The sequence below is a fragment of the Leuresthes tenuis genome, unplaced genomic scaffold, assembly GCF_036924035.1.
Source record: "Leuresthes tenuis unplaced genomic scaffold, fLeuTen1.0.hap1 SCAF_6, whole genome shotgun sequence".
Classification (NCBI taxonomy): domain Eukaryota; kingdom Metazoa; phylum Chordata; class Actinopteri; order Atheriniformes; family Atherinopsidae; genus Leuresthes; species Leuresthes tenuis.
Window position 1 is genome coordinate 34,319,854 of NW_027325360.1, and position 20,011 is coordinate 34,339,864.

General features: G+C 39.9%; 1 protein-coding gene across 1 annotated transcript in view; it reads right to left on the reverse strand.

Moving 5' to 3' along the window:
• abca2 (ATP-binding cassette, sub-family A (ABC1), member 2) overlaps window positions 1-20,011 on the reverse strand; it is a 357,455-nt gene that overhangs the window by 128,998 nt on the left and 208,446 nt on the right. The window contains exons 15-20 of the mRNA XM_072388588.1: window positions 16,339-16,529; window positions 15,554-15,704; window positions 15,236-15,440; window positions 14,965-15,129; window positions 11,414-11,594; window positions 10,301-10,513 (exon numbers count right to left, since the gene is read on the reverse strand). Of these exons, the coding sequence (XP_072244689.1) occupies window positions 10,301-10,513; window positions 11,414-11,594; window positions 14,965-15,129; window positions 15,236-15,440; window positions 15,554-15,704; window positions 16,339-16,529 (1,106 nt within the window). The remainder of the gene's footprint in view (window positions 1-10,300; window positions 10,514-11,413; window positions 11,595-14,964; window positions 15,130-15,235; window positions 15,441-15,553; window positions 15,705-16,338; window positions 16,530-20,011) is intronic.

Genomic DNA, 20,011 nt, shown 5'->3' on the forward strand with positions numbered 1-20,011 from the left:
CAGGCCAGACCCGAAAATTATGTGCCGACCAACTGCCAAACGTTTTTCTGGACATCTACAACCAGTCCCTGCAGCTGTCCACTGTCCCCGTCTGCCTCAAGTCCTCCACCACTGTGCCTGTGCCCAAGAAATGTCTCAGCGATTACCGCCCTATTGCCCTGATCCCAGTCATCATGAAGTGCTTCAAGAGGATCCTACTAAAGCACATAAAGGACGCCATCCCTGCCGGTCTGGATAGCCTGCAGTTTGCCTACAGGGAGAACCGTTCTACAGAGGATGCTGTCTCGTTAGCACTTCACACGACCCTGACTCACCTGCAGCATCCAAACACCTATGTCAGGATGCTATTTGGGGACTTCAGTTCAGCTTTTAACACTGTTCCACCGGACATGCTGGCTCTGAAGCTCCACAACCCGGGACTGTCAACATCACTGTGCCTCTGGATCAGTGATTTCCTCAACAACAGGCCTCAGGTGGTGCGGATAGGGGACGCAACGTCTTCCCCTCTGATCCTCAACACTGCAGGGTTGTGTGCTCAGCCCTGCCCTCTTCACCCTCTTTACACACGATTGTACTGCCATCCACTCCTCAAACATCGCCGTGAAGCTTGCAGATAATACCGTGGTGGGTCTCATATCAGACAATGATGAAACCCACTACAGAGAGGAGGTCCAGTAACTGATGCAGTGGTGTTCGAGCATAACCTCATTCTGAACACCAGCAAGACCAAGGAGGTTGTAGTGGACTACAGAAGAACAACATCAAGTTCCTGGGAGTCCATATTTCCTCTGACCTTTCTTGGTCACTCAACACATCACACCTGGTGAAGAAGGCCCAACAATGGCTCTTCTTCTTCAGGAAGCTGAAGCGGGTTAGACTCTCCTCTCAGCTGCTTGCAAATTTTTACAGAGCAGCAATAGAGCATTCTGTGTCTCAGTGTTACAGTGTGGTATGGTAACTGCACGGCACAGAACAGAAGGGACTTAGCCCGGGTGGTGAGAACTGCACAGGGGATTGTGGGCTGCCGTCTGCCTGATCTGGACTCTGGAAGTTTACACCTCCAGAGTCCAGAGGAGGGCTGGACGCTTTGCTAATGATCCCACCCACCCGAGCAACAGACTGTTTGTACCGCTGCCATCAGGAAAGTAGTTAAGGAACATTAAAACAAGCACTACAAGGCTCAGGAACAACTTCTTCCCCAGAGCTGTGAAAGCTTTCACCCCCCTGTAATGACTCCCCCTGCAGAACACTCACTCAAGCCCTCTCCCAGACTCACCCCCCCTGCTGACAATCTAACACTCACTTCCACCTCCAAACTGGGACTTGCACTAAGTGCACTTTATTCCTATTTATTCTATCTTATTCTATTTACGTGTCCAGTTTTTTTTACTTACTGTACAGTTTTTTACTTTGTGTACAGTTTTTACTTCAAAGTGTGCATTTAAATCGTGAGTCTGTAGAAAATGTCATTATCTCGTATAATGACAATAAAGACTCTTGGTTTTTTATGTGACTTTGCTCCATAACTTTTAGTTTTGGTGAATTTAAGCTTTTCATTTTGCTTTCTGCCTCTAAACACTATACACAGAGTTACTGCAGTACACCACTGGCATCACTCCTCTTTGTTGCTTTGTTGCTTTTTTTATCTCCTCTGATTGTCTTTTTATGTTTATAGATTTGTCTAGGTCTAAATCCTTTTTCATTTGCATGCGTTTTGAGAGCCGCGTGTCAGTCAGACCAACCCCTATCCTGTCCCAGATGAGTTCCTCATGCAATGTCCTGTGATTACAATGCTCTGCCAGTGTATACAGAGCAGTGGCGAATGCATCGACACTCTCGTTTGCTTCCTGATTACGCATATTAAATCTTGCATGTTCATAAACAACATTCTTTTTTACCACAAGGAACAACTGAAAAGCATCCCTTATTTTGTCATATTGGTGCTGATCTGCATCACTAGGTTTCAAGCTTCTCAAAACATCATTAGCTTCGTCTCCCATTCAGTAGATCAGTGTATTTACCTGATTCTCTTCAGAGCTTGCAGATAAGTTGCTTGCTTGGCGGACTGTCTGAAATTGCTGAATCCATTCTGGCACCCTGTGGCAGCATCTGGCAGCCTCTGGCACCCTGTGGCACCCTGTGGCGGTAACTGTCTCTGCAATGCTGTGGCAGTTCAGGCTGCCATCACTAGTTGCCGCTGCCACGATTTGAGCTTGCTGTCTCTCCAAATGTAGAGAGCAGAGAGGTTTTGAGTGTGAGGACAGAGTTTTATGAGTGAGCAGTGCAAAATCTGAGCATGAAAACAAGGAAACCTTCTCTTGAATGTAAAACATATGTTCTTGATTAAAGGTAGGGCTTTAGCCCCATACTCTGGGGACTGAATGTTGAATGCAGCACCCAATGTGTTTGTCATCATGCTCACCTGGCTCTGCTCACCATCACTGACACTCATTTAGTATTTAGATTTAGTATCACGGCACTTCTGACACCAAGTCATGTTTACATAAAAATATATATCTATATATGCGTGAGAGACCAACAGTGTACTCAACTTTATTGCAACTCTCCTTTCACTGCAACGTCTTGTTGCCAAAGACCAAACTTTAGTGCACGGAAGGGCACAAGGCATACACTAGTTAGGAACAAAGAGTGTGTGTGTGAACCGGTTTGATAGAGAGAGAGAGTGTAAATGTATAGCCTTAATATATATAGTTTTGACCAAAACAAAAAGAGAGCTAGTGTTAGAAAAGAAAACTGATGTTAATGAATGAAAATCAGAGAGTTTGTGCTTTTTTGTATGAGTTTGGGGCTTATGTGTGAGAGGACAGAAAAGAGTTATTTGAGGGCATAAGTTAAAAAAGATTTTGTAGGTGAAAAATTTGTTAACAGAGCTGAGGTGCCAAAAACAAGTGTTGTTATGGACATGTTAAATGTGTTTTTAGCTCTGAATGAAATTTTAAAATAACTGTGTAAGTAAAATCAAAGGAAATTTAAGTTGTTTTTTTCAGAGCTTGGTGAGTGGGTCTGAGATGTGTGTGATAGAAAATTTAAAGCTGTTCTTGAAGTGACAGACTGCTGAAGTGCATAGGTTAAAGAAGGATTTTGTAAGTGAAAAACTGGTATAACAGAGTTGTGCAGCTAAAATGATGTAATAGGGTTTTGTTATGATGATCTGTGAGGTTTTGAGGTTGTATTTTGTTTTCCTGATTTCTCTGAACATCTGTTAAGCTTTACAGGGGGTTTTCTAGGTTGCTGTGTGATCTGTATTTGTTCTGTTCTTTTTTGGTTAGTCTTCATGGCTTGTGTTGTTGTTTGAGTTTTCTGTGGTAAGATAAGATTTTTTTCATTAGCATTTCTTATTAGCACTAACATTCAGAAATTAAAATGTAAGTGTACTTCAGAACTGGTCTCAATTCATAGCAATAGATAATAGTAAATAAAGACGTGACCACATACACTGACAAACATATCCACACACACACACACACTAATACTATCAAACACTCATTGCCACATATGCAGTCAAAAGAAGGATTTAAAAACAGAAGTTCATATTACTCATGATTAATGCACATCAGTGCTGTTCTGTTGTTTTGACTTATATCGTTTTTCTATATTTATGTTCTGGTTTGATCATGTTTCAGTCCAACACAAAGTCCTTGAATACTGAGCCCCCACTTGTCAGGTCCCCCTAAAGACTTGAGTCCTTATGAACCAGGCATTCATTTTATTCCTTATTAGATTGTCATTATTGTTGACTTGAACCTGCTTGTCTTTCCTACTCAAACTGCTTTTTGGTGCTTATCTGTTTTATTCATTTATACATTATTGACACACCAACTAATTCTAGACACATCTAAAGTTATCTTGGTAAAATAGCCTGTTGCTGGTGTGTACATTAATGTGTGATTAAACATTTATGGCAGTAAGTCATTTTTAGTTGTATCTCTGTTTAACAACGTTCCATGATAACTGTGGGTCTGAAAGAGAGAAGAAAAGGTTAAACACACATTTATAAGCTTAGACAGAAAATGGCTTTGGAAGAAGAGTTGTGGTTTTCATCCAAAAGTTAACTGAAAGGATTTTAAAAAAAATGTTGTTGTTGTTTTTTTTTTATTCCCAAACAACTGTGTGTTGTCATCAGTTACTGACATACCATGATTCATATCAAGTTGTCACAGGTTCTTGTTTAGCTTTCACATGTGTAATGTTCATTAAGTGTTTGAACTGATCAAACATTGTACATTAAGCTTTGAGTATGGTGTATTTAGTTGGGGGAGTGAGGAAGCTGAATCCTGTAGGTGGCAGCTCATGGGAAATGCTGGAGGATCTTCCTCACAGGTTTCAGGTGAGGAAGCTCTCCTCCAAAGTCTCTGTTAAATTGTGTTATCTTTTGTTCCTGCTGTAAATCAGTTTTTATCTTTTCCCTGAGTAAACAGATGATGGATGTTGGTAGTAAAATGAGTTGAGGTGAAGTGTTTTTGTTCCCAACTTGTTTAGGCAAATTCCATCTGTATTTGAGACGTCTCAACTGTCCCAGAAAAGAACATAAAACAAATTCACAAATTCACTTTTCCAAAGGTCACTACTGGCAGACCCGTGTAGAATAAGGTGGAATGGTAAGGGATTGGCAGAGAGTTGGAACCTAGGTGTGAGAGTGAAGTCCCCAGCTCAGGATCATCTGAGCAGCGTCACAGTAAATTATGAATCACAAAACCTAAACGGTCTCACTTTTGCCTCGGAACCACAAACCATGCTCCTAGTTCAAGTTTTTTTGTTGTTCTTAGCATTTTACCCGGTATTCTTAGGTTTGTCATAAATGCTCTCACCCTTATTTGTCACGTCACGTTTTGAGTTTTGTTTTGTCTTGTTTGTCTTGTTTTCAGGTTTTAGGTTAATTTCTTGTCATGTTTTTCCCCTGTCACGTTAGGTTCACTCAAGTCACCTGTTTTTGTTTAACAGCTGCACCCATCACCAAACACCTCCCCACAGTATTTAGTTTCCAGGTTTCCCTCAGCTCATTGCAGAATCCTCACCACCTTTCTCATGATTTATGTTCACGCGTCTCAGGTTTTGTCAGGTCAGGTTTTTGCCTTCTGTTACCACAGTCATAGTCTTGTCTTGTTTTGTCTTGTTTATTTTCCACAGATAAGATTTTTTTATATCCGGCTCAGCTGCTCCTTATGTTCGTGTTTTGAAAATAAATCAAGTTTTGTTTTGAAGTTCTGCATCTGCCAGTAGAAGCTTTCTCCTTCTCTCATTCGGCCCTGCGAATGGGCACAGTCCAAACAACGCATACATACAGAGTTTCTGAGTGCTGGTTGATCATTGGCCTATATTTCAAGACCACTCAGAGTTACATATAGTTATTTAGTATACGAATACACAATAATAATAGAAGTTAAGTTTTTTAAAAGAGTAATTCTTGTTAATTCATTTATTTAATAGATGTATTAGATCGGGAGAAATAGCAAAGTTTATCGATAATCTCAAAACAGCTTTTCAATGGAAGTATCATAGTGAAGAGATAAGAAGCAATAAAATATCTAAAATTAATCCAGTTACCTAAACAATGTTTAAAACAAGACACTAGTACAAATTTGTTGCTGAATTAAGAGTTAACTGCTCTCTTAAAGAGTTAAAGTTCAGAACATTTAAAATGAACAGGCAGAGCATTTCAAATATTCACTCCGTTCAAAGAAAAACTGCCTGAACAAAAGATCTTTTATAAACTGAGACTATAATTTCCATATCAAACCAAACATTCTGAGGCAAAGTCTTTCTCCTGTCTAACAATGCTTTTGATAATTTTTACTGAGACATGGCTCTACAAAAACACAGCTAATGCAGTCCTGATTGAGTCTAGTCCACCTCACTTCCATTTTGTGTCTGAAACACAACAAAACCAGAGAGGTGGGGGTGTTTGTGCCATATTCAGGGACAATATACCCACCCACTCATTTTTTTTTCATCATTTGAGTATGTGCCATTCAAAATGGAGATAAAACAATATTCCATACTTTGTCACCATTTACAAACCACCACAGGATTGGTGATTTTACTGAATTACTTTCAGCTTTGTGCACTGCTTTTGACTGTTTAGTCATAACAGGGTACATGAACATGCTCATGGATGTAGCCCATAACCAGCCAGTTAAAGAACTCAGGGCGGCCGTGACTAACTGGTTAGAGAGGGTCGTCCAATAACCAGAAGGATGGCAGTTCGATTACCACTCTTGCCACTCAAAGACTGGTGAAACTCCAATGATTGTCAGTCCACCTCCTTGCTGACTGTCTAATTCTAGATGTTGCTATTTCAAATGTGGATGTCGTCGATGTTGCTTTATCTGATCATTTTTGTGTTTTCTTCGACCTTTCTGTTAAACCCAAACCAGCAGTTGGGTCTGCAGTTGTTCAGGAAAGACTCATAAATGACAGGACACAATTTATGAAAATGATTATTAGGTTTGAATATACCCTGTGTTCTAATGTTGATGATCTGTTGAACTCTTCCACATCAAGTGAAGAGCTGTATGTGTTCAACCAGACTTTGCATCGAACAAGGGAGAGTTATTTTTCTGAAATCATCAAAAACTGCAGTAACAACTCTAGTGTCCTGTTTGCTACAGTAAACAGATTAACAAACCCTCCAGTTTCACTGCCTTTAGAACTAATGTCTACATCTAAGCGTAATGAGTTTGTAAAGGGACAGAGTTGATGTTTTCACCAATTCTGAGTAAATCTTTATCATCAGTATTTATATTTGATCTTATTAAACCATTTAACTATTTAACTGCAGCACATCTGAGAAGCAGTTTATCTGTTCTCATAACAGAGCAGCACAGTGCTTTACAGAAAGGTTTAAAGTGAGTTAGATTATTAGGATATTAACAAAAACACAGCAATAAAATGTGCTACGGGAGTCAGTTATTACCAATGGCTTACTTAAAGAGAAATTTAAAAACAGCTGCAGTGAATCAGAGTCATCACAAGGTTTGTTTTATGGTGCATTTAAAACAGCCACAATGACCAGAGAGTTGCACAAGATGAACAACATATTAATGCTATTAGCAGCTTATAACCCTGCAGATAAATATGAATTAAATTAAACAATACATTGAGTAGAATGAGTGAAATAGAAATAAAAACAGTGTTTACAGTTAAAGAGATGCCACTCAACCAGATTAACAAACTGAAAAAAGGAGTGGGTTTTAGTAAGTTTAGAATAATCAGAGGTCTGAGCTGCTCTGATTGGAAAAAGTACCTGCATCTATGTCAGTGCAGGCATCAGCAAATATAGTGTTATTTCACCCATTAACACATCAAGTACCTCATGCATGGGCACACATTACTGTAGAAAGATGTACTACACTTAATCCATCCACACTGCTGCCTACTGCACAAGATGGAGAGCCTCATGATTGCATGTCAGAAATAACTACGAGTGCTTTGTTTGTAGGGGTTCAAGCAGAAAAAACCCTGATGGAACAAATGCCACAGGATTTGTTGTAGTCACAGAAACTGAAGTTGTCTTAAAGCGACCACTACCAAAAAAATGATTCTGCTCAAGCAGGTGAATTTGATAGCTTTAACTGAAGCCTGTAAATTAGGAAACGGAAAAGTTGTTAACATTTACACCGACAGTCAGTATGCTTTCTCAACTGTAAATGTGTTTGCACAGCAATGGAAAAACTGAGGTATAGTGACATCCACATGTAAATCAATAAACCATAAAAACTTGATTTTTGCATTATTAGATGGTATTCAACTGCCAGCTAAAGTAGCAATTTGTAAATGTGCTACATGATTTTTAGTGATCTGCTTTTTATTTACATTTTGTTTTATTTTTTGACCATGTGCACTGCTACCAGCAGAGCAGTGTAAACGAGAAGAACTGTTCTGATATGTTGTGCAGACTTGTTTACCTGCTGCAAGAATAAATGTTTTGTGTTAATTGACTCCAGCGACTGTGAGCCTCATTTTGAGAGAATTTTCTTGACAGTTCTCATTTTCCAACATGTTTGTTTTCATTCATTTGGTTAATTCTTAATTTATTTTATGTTATTATTTGCATTAGTACTACTTGTAGTTGTTCAACTAAACTGTCCTTGGGGGATGAGACTATAGGAGAATATCATCAGAAAGTACAAGAGTGGTCTTGAAACATTCTACTGTCTTTTTGTTCATCTACATGCTGCTGTGGGACATGTATGTCTGATAATAAATTCCTCTAAGAGCCTGGCCAAGACGAGTTTGACAACTCTGTTTTTTCTCAACAACAGCAGGTCAGATTACCCAGCCTTCTTGGAGTCTCTAGGTGGCATCCTGGATGGGGTGTTAGCTGGTGATTCCATTGTTTTTCTGTGGGACTTTATGGAGTAACCTGGAGAGGTGTTTTTGGGAGGAACGGCCTGTGTAATCTGAATCCATGAATGTACCATTTTCAGGACTTCCATTGCGGATGCAGGTTCCAAGTCTTGTGGCCTGACAGCTGTCATTGTCTGTTGTTGCGGTAACCCCTGCAGGACCCCCTGGTGGAACCCCAGCAGTGAAGGAAGCCGTGAAACTGAAGAAGGAGGCTTTTCAGGCTTGGTTGTCCAAGGGGCAGCTGACAAGTACTGAGTAGCTAAAAGGGCTACAGCTTTGGTGGTTGCTGAAGCTAAAACTCGGGTGTAGCAGGAATTGGGTGACACTATGAAGAAGACCTTGCAGTTGGCCGGATGTTCTGGCAAACCAGAACGACTCAGAAAGGGGAAGTAGGGGCCTTCCTGGGTTGTGCTTGACCTGGGTAGAAAACTGCTGACTCGAACTGAGGATATTATCGGGCAGTGGAAGGAACACTTTGAGGATCTCCTCATTCTAGCGAGCATGTCCTCCATTGAGGAGGCTGAGTCTGAGGACTTGCCATCATGTTGGCAGAAGTCACAGAGGTTGTTAAAAGGCTTCCCCTCAGCAAAGTACCAGGGGTGGATGAGATTTGCCCTAAGATGCTAAAGGCTCTGAACATGGCGGGGCTGTCTTGGCTGATACACCTCTTCAATATGGCATTCTATTAAATAGAATTCTTGCCACTAAGTCAAACTCGTTTACAGTGTGTATTGTTGTCACGATACTGTTTGTGATTTTCATGTACAGGATCTCAAGGCGTAGTTGTGGAGAGGAGGACGTCTGGTTTGGAAACCTCAGGGTCGCATCTCTACCTTTGATTTACCACAAAGCCAAAGCTTTCAGCACGCACTGGACAGGTTTGCAGAAGTGTGAAGCGGTTGGGATGAAAGTCAGCTCTTCCAAATCCAAGGCCATGGTTCTCCACCAAAAAAAGGTGAAATATTCTCTCCGGGTTGTGGATGAGTCCCTGCCTCTAGTGGAGGAGTTCTGGGTACCTGGTATGTTGTTCATGAGTGATGGCAGGTTGGAGCGAGAGATGGACAGATGGATTGGGGCTTTGTCAGCTGTTATGAAAGTGATGGTCTGGTCCATTGTGGTGGAAAGGGAGCTGAGCCAGAAGACAAAGCTTTCAATTTACTGGTCCATCTTTGTTCCAACCCTCACCTATAGTCACAAGATCTGGATAGTGACCAGAAGAACGAGATCACCGTTGGAGAGTATCACTGGGGAGAGGGATGTCTGGATTCTGGATTCTCTGGTTCTGCCAGAGGTTTCTTCCTGTTTAAAGGGAGTCGTTCCTTTCCACAGTCGCCTCAGGCACGCTCAGGACGGGAGATTGGACTGAAGACAAGTTTCGGTGCAATCTGTTGGTTTCCTTAGCTAGGATATTGTTTTTTTGAATTGGCTCTATATGAATGAATTGGATTATTTTGAAATTAATTAATTGGATTTCATTGGTTTATGATTACAATGAATTGAATTCCAATTGGCTTGAATTGGACTATATTATTTAAGTGCCTTGAGATGACAATTGTTGTAATTTGGCGCTATATAAATAAAACTGAATTTAATTGAATTTCTCTCCTGAACCTGCTACCTCTGCGACCCGAACTCGGATAAGTGGGTGGCAATGTATGGATGGCTGGATAGTGGATAGTCATAGCGGCGAGATAACAGGATACTGACAGAGTGAGGGGCAATGATGTGGAATAAAGGCCCAGGGGTTGGAATGGAATCAAGCTTGCAACAACATGAACTCAATCTTTGTATGCGGGATGCATGCTCTAGCTGGAGAACTATCAACACCCTAAGGTTGAACTTTGTTGTTATAATTTCACATTTATTATAGCTAACTGCCTGATTGCCAGAGTCAGAGAACAAACTAACTGAGCTGCAGCAGATTAGTACTTACTTGTCCATCTCCTTGCGTATGTCTTCTTCAGCCATGCCTTTGAGTCTGGAGTAGAACCACAGGTGCTCCTCTACACTCAGTTTGTCAAACAGTACATTATGCTGCGGACACATGCCCAGGTTCTGACGAATACGCTCCATCTCAGTGCGAATGTCATGGCCATATATAGTGGCAGAGCCAGATGTGGGTGGGAACAAGCCTGTTAGGATGGACCTGGGAAAAAAAAAAAACAGTGTAGATGGTTAATAACAGCAGCATTGGAAAAGCTATCAGACATGTAGAAAAAAAAACATGGGCTGCTTTTTTTCAGTATGTGAATCTAATGCAAATTATTTGTAACAGCAATACACATAGCACATGGCAGCATTTGAAAAAATATTAGTCAGATGTTGCCTGTGTAAACAACAACTGTATGAAGAGCCTAAAGTGCTTTTTACTTGTATTTTAACCAGCAAAGGATGAATCCTCTAGTTGCATAGCAGTTTAGAGTAACCATGGTAAGGAGTATTTATATTATAGCGGCATGCAACGAGTTGCCTGTGCACAGTGTGGTTCTCTATATTGCACCTTGTAGAGGAAAGGTGAGTAATTTTTCCAGAAATGTAAAAAATTATCTTTGATAAAACATCATGAAGTTGCTTTACAGCCTAGAATCCACAGTTTCATATTGGGTAAACGTTATACTAGCCAACATGTAAGAACCCCTGTTTTAGGAGTTAGACAAAACACAGTCAAAGCAACACTCTCGGTCTTTTTAGAAACTTAAATTAACAATATATTATTTAAAGATCCAGATGGCTATCTTGAAAAATGGCTGCCACCTTGAAATTCCAAGTGGCTGGGACAATTTTCTTGTCAAGTGACTCATGGAGACTTCTCATGCCAATTTTCATGCTTGTATCACCAAATGCACAATTATGTGACTTATGTAGTCCACTAATATGATCATTACTTGATTCTGAATGTGACTGTAAAGCTGTTGTTCATAGTACCACAGCTGCAATACACAAACACAGATTTCCATTAAATCAAATGTTCTATAGAAACACAAATATTCTATTTGAACTTTTAGCCTCAAATATTCACATTCTCACACCAACAAGACCCCCTTACATGGTAGTGGTCTTCCCTGCGCCGTTGTGTCCCAGGAAGGAGACGACCTGGTTTTCGTGGAGGTTTAGACTCAGTTTGTTGAGGGCCAGTTTGCTGCCATTCTTGTACACCTTGGTAAGTTTGTCTATACAAACTACCAGGGGCAAATGGCTTGGTTCCTCCTCAATGCCACGCATCTCCTCTGGAGATTTGATGAAAAAAGCATAAATAAGTGGTGTACAAAGGACTGACTGCATGGGAAAATAAACATTTAAGAAACAAAGTAATCTATTTGCCCAATCTTTCTTTTCTAACTTTGGTTGTTTGTTAGCAGTGTAACTTGACAGTTCACTGTGTTGTCACAGGGTGCTCTTTAATACTTTTTAAAAGGAGTCAAAATAAATGTGACACAAATAGTATTTGTCACACTAAATTCTGATGAAAAGTAGATTTTATTTTCCGATATTCACAAACAAAACGAACTACAAGCAACCATATTTTCAAACTCCAAACACTCAAAAGCTATCCACAAAAGTTGTTCTCAAAGATGTGTATCCATTTAACTGTCTATTTACATTGTGATGGTGGCTATGATGTGAGGTTCTGTGGTGTTGTTCATACATAAACATATAATATAATTCAGAACTAAGTGAATTACTCAATGCCACTGTATAGCTCTTTCATCTCTAATGCATGATTTTCTTCCAAATAGTTGAATTTGTCTGGTTTTTAAGATTTCTGCTTCCACCACTAAAAATAGTAAGCTGGATAACTGTTACTGAGATAGCCGAGTGGTTCTGATACTGTACGGCTCAAGACGTGTTTATCACAGCTCTCAACCTGGAGTGTCGGCCAGAACACTACTTAAGGCCAGGATGCTCTTTCAACTGTGTGTACTCAAATATGGAGTTTAAGCAGATAGATGAGAAAGGAGGAGGCAAGACGGTTGGTTCAATGCTCTGTATTCCAGTTCTCAACGGAAAAAGGTGCAGGTGTTTGTATGTGTATGATTTTTTATCAATAAACAGATAAACAATAAGTGCTGATGTTGCAGATAATACACATCACATACCTTTAACTGGATATCCTGTCTAGAGCAATACACAGTCTCAAGAGGGACATATAAATAGAACTGCGACTAATTCACACATCAGTCCAAATGGTAATCAGTTCACTGATGATCTATCCTATCATGAATCTCAATGGAAACATTTCCAGAACTGACATATTACTCTAATAACCAGACATAAATCAAATATATTTAACATGATGTTCAATTGAGAACAAAACCCTCTAGCAGATGTATATAGTACTCCAGCTGCATTAACCACGTTCCCAGCTAACAACGAACCTTGCATAAGAACGTTTAACTGCACATGAGAACACTAAGAGAAAATATTAGAATAAAAAAATACTTTAACCCCCCCCCCCCAAGTGGGAGAAATAGTCAAGTAGCTAAAAAAATGTAGTATTTACAATGATTGTATATAAAAATAATAATTCATAATAAATACATTTTTAAAAAACATGTCAGTGTCATGTTTTGCATTTTATGTTCTGTCATGATCTATGTTTTTGTTTAGTTTCTAGTTTAAAGTTAAGCCTTGCCATATCCTCACCGTCCTCAGTCTCTCTCTGGTCTGATCATCAGTTCTACTCCCTTCACCTGTGTCATTGTCATCAGCTGCATTCACTCAATAATCACCCTCCTCAGTATTTAGTCTTCAGGTTTTCTCATGCCCATTGTCAGATCCTCACCATCATTCATGCTCTGTTTCAGGTTTGTTCTTGTGTCCATGTTAATGTCAGGTTTTTGTTTTCTCAGGTTTTGTTTTGTCAAGTTTAGTTTAGATTTTTGTATTCCGGCTCAGCCGTGCTTTTTGTTTGTTTTGTCTGTGGAATAAATCCAATTTTCTTTTGGAAATATTGGTATCCGGGTCCTTCCTTCATCACCATGCCACACACAACCTCCGTTATGACAGTCAGCAGTCATTGTTAAAAAGCCTTATGGCTGTGGTGACAAAGGACCTCCAGAACTTCTCAGTCCTGCAGTGCAGTGAAATGAGCCTCTCACTGCAGCTGCTCCTCTGACCTGCCAGGCTGCTGTGGAGAGGATGTTTATTATTCTCCAAAACCGAATATAATTTCCTCCTCATCTGTTGCTTCACCACAGCACTGAGAGGGTCTAGCCTTCTACCTTCTACAGAACTGGCCTTTTTCACCAGTTTGTCCAGGCACCTACAGTATTTGTCTGTAGTGCAACTCCCCCAGCAGACAACAGCATAGAACAGTGCACTCTCAGTGATAGTGTGATAAAACATGCACTTCATGTCACTACAGACATTGAAGGACCTGAGCCATCTCAGGAAGAAGAGACGGCCCCTCTGGCCCCTCCTGGCTTCCACATTGGCAAACCACTCCAGTTTATTATCCAGCAACACCGTATAATACAGAATATAAATCACTCAGGCTTACTTGTCATCGACGCACAAATCTAAACAAACAGGCACCCGCATATTAGCGTCTCCGCCAGCAGACAGAGCAGAAGATAACATTAACAACACCTTGCAGACTTCTGGAATAACGTGTTGGTGATGACGTCATCGCATCGACAATGTCATCATGTCAATAACGAGACCGTGTAAGGAGTATTCCGTGTAACGCAAAGATGGGTTGCAGTTTATATTACAACCAACTTTAAATAATATTAATGACACTAATTAAAGTTAAAGTGAGTTTAGAACCTTTTGTACAATAACTTTTGTTTCTTATGTTCAAATGCATAACATTGCTAACATTGCTCTGTTTGCTCATAGCTGCTGTGTTGTTGTTATTGGCGGCTATCGGGGGGCTTATAGAGGGCTTTCTACACACTCGTCTACTGGGATGAACTAACAGTGCAATAGAACATGTTCGTTTGTCTTGGTGAAATAAAGACAGATAATGCCTTATTTAGAGCCTGCATCGTCTAAGCCCCGTTCACTCGTTATATTAATCTCGAGGAAACTAAATATCTACCGAAGGACGCCGACTTTCACCAAACTGTTCTTGGTGTGTAGATAGAGATCCCCTTTAAGTGGACTTACTTCCTCCGGAGGCAACAGATAAAGAGTTTTTATGATTATAGAGAGTAACATAGTTTCTAAAAGGTTTTTTCTGTTGCTTTTTTAAAATATTTTTTGTTAGTGCCACAAACTAAATAGTTTTTACCTTAAATTAGCCCTTACTCTGTTTGCAATCTTTGTTCAAACATATGTTAATTGGTTCCTAGCTGTAGAGCTCATATTTGCCAGAAAAACTGTCCCAAAAATTAAAAAATGGCGTTTTGCCAAAATCGATTAGATTGAGTTCCCAGATGTCAGAAAAGAGGTTACATTTCTATCTTTGAGCTAACTGTTTTATTTGTCTTCAAATGTATAACCTGGTTCAACATCTTGTCTTGAAATGTCAAATCTAGATTAATTCGACAATAAACACCATTTTGTATTTGTTTGTAATTTGTTGTTTCAGTATATAGAAATTAAAATTTAGTCAAGAACTTGTCCTCAGCTCATGATGGCCATTGTCCATACCGGACCTCCGCTGGTCCATGGCACATGCCTGATCCTCCTCCATTACACTGAGCCTGGCAGTCCCGCCTCCACACCATGGCCAGTCCCAGGTCTCAACACGCCCACTGCCTGACCAATAGGACCTCTGCAGTGGGAAGTACCAGGGGCGGGGTAGCCCATACATCCCTGTAAAAGAATGACATGACTTCTATTTATCAATCTAAAAAGGTATGTTAGAAACTGAGAAAAAGGTGGTTGATGTGGTTGAGACAAGATGTCAGAGATTTCTTACCTGGATGAACAGCCTCTATGTACCAGGTGAGTACACCATACACTCCAGCATCAATGATAAGCATCATCATAGAGAGACCCAGGTTAAAATCATCACCTTCTACTGGTGACTGGTTGATGGTCCGCCACTGGATGCCCACACCTGCGACCTCATAGAGCGCAAAATACTTGGACCCAAGACCGAAGGCCGTGGTGGACATGAGAGACTGGACGAGAGAGGAACAAGCAAGGATGTATTGACTTTTGAGTCTTCTGGATTATCCGAGTAATACTATGTATTTAAATTGGTAGGAGTCGAAAAAAAGTAAAAAGGCCTTACAGCGATGCACTTCTCAAAGGCAGTGATCTTATCATGGGCAACCTCCTCTCTGATGGCTACATACATGTAGGGCACATAGCTGAGGAAGTAGATGATTCCTCCACAGGCTGAAGCCAGTTTAGCTTTGGAGTAGATTACTGACACTAAGAAACTAAAAAAAAGGACAAGGGTTAGGCTTCTTTATTGTTTGATATCATAACATCTCAAATATTCTATGTCCCTAATGCCTACAAAAAAATGTTAAATCTCACTGCGTCCGTTCCCCAAACCTACATACATAATTACTTAATGCATTTACACTTTTATATAATTAATTCAATAAAAGACTTAAAGAAAACAGATTTTTTTACTGTGTCCAATATTGACTTAAACTACTATGAACACCACACAAATTGCTTGCATTAATATACTATTACTGCATTTAGCTTCATTATTACAGATTTAGTTGTTCATTGACAAATTATAACTGCTGTATTGATTGATACATCAAATACAATAATGGGGGGGGGACAACACAGACAGTAGCAGCATCTGTGTTATAGCAGTATGACTTCTGAAAGAAACTCAAAACTTTTCTGGACAGAAATCAGACTTGAAGAAATTATGAACATAAATTAAGTTTTAACAACATCATTGACTAATTCTCAATTTGCTGTGCGTGTTGAAAGATTTACTCCAATGTATATGGATTGTTCTATTTGCTGGGAAGGTGTAAAAAAAAAAAAAGTGATCCACTGAAAAAGTGACAGATACATAACTGGTTTGTCAGAATAAGGAGCTCTCACCAGAACATGATGGTGGCCACAGCATAGATGGTTAAGAAGAGCCAGATGATCAAAGGGTCACTGTGGAGTAAGACTCGGCCATATTTCAAAATGGCTGTGAGAGCAGTGACAGAGATGGACAGCTGGACAAAGCCAGTGATGAACCAAGCAACCCAGTGGACTGCATTGTTTAGACCCATCATCTTCATCACCTAAGGGAGTGGCACAATGGTTAAATGTATGATTTTGAACTACTTTGTCTAACCCTCCATTTAATATTGCCCCACTGCAACCTAGTTTTTCTAAAAGGATATGAAGGCTCTTTACACAAACTATATTAATATTTCAATGAGTTGCTCCTGCCTCTCTGAGTACTCCACTACCATAAAAGTGAGCAATTAGTGATCAAAAAATTTCTATAATGTTTCAAATCTGTGCAGATTTGAAATACTGAGATTTGATACAGATATCAAGACAGATTTTTGAACTTCTTTCCATAATGTAATGATGTGACAGTTATGCTATATACTGATCAGATCCTACAAGCCGGCTAAATTCTGTCTTTTAAACTCCAGTCTGTATTAGAGGCATTCTGCAGCTGAAATATTGCTTAAAAGGCAGTACTCAAATGTTTTCAAATGTTTGTACAAAAACTCTTAAATAACTACTCTATTATCACTGTAAGTACTAATGATTATCAGTATTGTACAATAATTGTTGTTGCTGCTACTGCTCTTGGTATTGACATGGTGGCAGTAATGTTAATTATAATGTTATCATATACTGTATGTAAGTCTGTGGCATTTTTCCACTCGTCCTTTAGGGCCTTGTTTATGAGGCATTGCAGACAAGCCTTGATCCATGCCAGGGTGGAAGGAAAGAAGTCCTCCTCTATTCTTCTCATCCTCTCTTTTGTAATGACAGCTCCCTTGTAAAATGTCTAGGACTTCCTTGTGACAGGTGTGAATTTAAAAAAAAAAAAAAAAAACGACCAGACCACAACTCTGGAGTCACTAAATGCAACCACTTCCCATTTTTTTCTGACATCACTGCCTCAATTATGACATGATGTTATCAACATTTTAACCATTATTACTGTTGTTCCTAATTACTACCACATCCATCTAACCCTGACAGGCTTGTGGATTAAATTAAATGAATACTTTATTATCCCTAGGGGAAATTAGACTGTGGCGTGTAGGTGTAGTTATTTCCATTATAAGCTTTCATTATAGACAGTTCTTGTGCTGTCAGGAAGAACCTATTGTCTCTGACTGTACTGCAGCAGAGCTGAAGCCTCTAACTGATCAAGCTCCATTTTTTCAACACAATGTTATGAGGAGGATGGTCGGTGTTGTTCTTTATGTTCACCAATTTGAGCAGCATTCTTCTTTTAACAATCAGCTCCAAAGGCTCCAGAGTGGTCTCCAGCACAGAGCCAGCCTTCTACATTCATTCGATCAGTTTCTTTGAGTCACTTGCTTTGATGCTGCTGCTCCAACTGGCTGCAAAGCAGATTGGACTTTCCATCAAAGACTTGTATAAGATATCTTGATGCCGACACTGAAGAACCTTAGCTTGAATAGTCGGTTATGTCCTTTCTTGTAGACAGCCTCAAGTTGCATTCCCAGTCCAGTCTGCTGTCCAAGTAAATCTCAACTACCTCCACATCTTCATCTAGGTAAGAGACAGTGTTTGGACCTGGTCCTTCTGCATCCACTGGTATTTTCTTGCCTGAAACGTGCTGCCTGCTTTGTTCTGATGAGAGTAGGCTGACAAAAGCAGGTAGATGATGGCATCTTAAACACCAACGTAAACTGTAGTGGGTCCTTAAAGGTTTTCACTAGCTGCATTAACTTATTAGCCAATAATAGTTTCTCCAAGACTTTCATGATATGGTAGGCATTACAGCAAGACAGGATGTCTGTAACAGCACTAGAATGTTCGCCTGACTCAGGCTAAGGTTGAAAAGGTGCTGTAAAATCCCGCAAAGCCAAGTTTTGCACCACTCTTCTGGACCATAAGGCTAACTTCTAAACCTGCAGCCTTGTACTGGTTTAGTCTCTCCAGCTCCCTCTTCACTTGACTACTGGAGACACAGGTTTGAGGGTGAGGCATAGGGGTGTGTCGTATTGGGGGGAGACATGTTGGTGAAGCTGGGTTAAGATCCATGACTGAGGTAGACGTTGAAATTATGGAGGTGCAACAGAGAGGTTGTGGGTACAGATAGGGTGTGAGTGAGGTCTGTGTTGCTGGAGGCAGAGGAGGAGCATTCCTGAGTGTTGATCCAAACTCAACCTATTTGTAGTATATGTGCAGCTCATTGGTTCTGTCCAGGCTTCCATCAGTCTGATCCCCTGTGATATTTGTCATCACTGACTACATTTCTCTCATGTTGTTTTGCTGGAGCTTTCTTATCAGTTTTTTTTTGTTCACTTCCTTGCCCTCAACTCTTTTTCAACTCTTTTTAACATTCCTTAAAATGCTTTAATATGGTGATCCAATGTTTGTGATTGGGGAAGCACCTTATTATCCTTATGGGAATGATATTCTTCATACAGGTGTTAATGTAATCTGGAATACACTCAGTAATTGCACTGATTTAATCTCCATGTGGCTCACAGAGTGCATTCCAGTCTGTGGATTCAAAGCAGCCCAACAGTTGATCTTCAGACTCCTGAGAATTTTATATTTTACAGCTTGTCGCATAACAATAGGTGTATTGTTGGAGGTGAGGAGAACCAGATTGTGGTCTGATGTTCCCTGTGGAAGTGAGGAAGAGAAGCTGTATGCATCTTTTACATGAACATAAAATAAGTCCAACTTTTAATTTTCTCTGGTGGAGCAGTTAATGAACTGTTGAAAGGTTTGCAGTGGAGCTGAGAGGGAGTGTTGATTGAAATCTCCTGTTTGTAGCCTGATAATGACTGAGCTTAGGATGTCACAGACTGTGTCTGCAGGTGATATATAAACCCCTACCATAATAACAGGTGAACTCACTTATTAGAGATTATAATAAAAACAATATAGAAAATAAAAAAAATCAAGCAACTGAGTTTTCAGGATTGCATACAGTTTACTATGTGTTAAACCTGAGTGACAACTTCTGAGATCAAATACTAAACCAGACAGATTTGTCAGCCTACTTCAGGTGGGATACTTCTAAATAGGTTTCTACACACCTGTCAACTTGTCCAGAGTGAATAAAAGTTTTAGAAAACAAAGAATGATTTTTCTTAACCCAAAGCCATACCCCTACAATAGTCAAATGTTGACAGCTTCTTTCCTAAAAATGAACTTTTACTATTCTAAAAGGATCTGTTCTATTATTTCCACACCTTCATCGGATGCATTTCTCACAACCTCTTGATCAAACACAGCACATGAACACACCCCTTCCCTCCCCACTCCTAACATTCTCTTCGAGTTCAAAGGTGACCTGTCAAAATGAGTTTAATTTAGGGAGGTCAAAGGTCACCTATTACAATAAGTTTGATCAAAGCGTGTCCATATTGTTTATTTTATAAGGATGTAAACTTATAGCTAGTAGTTTAATGACCAGGGCACAGGTCCTCTCCTTCACAGTACATGTCTAGAATTACACCATCTGCTGTTAACAAGCACTCCACCTTAGCTTTTGCCACTGCTCCTAATGTCCATGTCAGCTAGAATTGTCTTAAAACTGTTGAGAGAC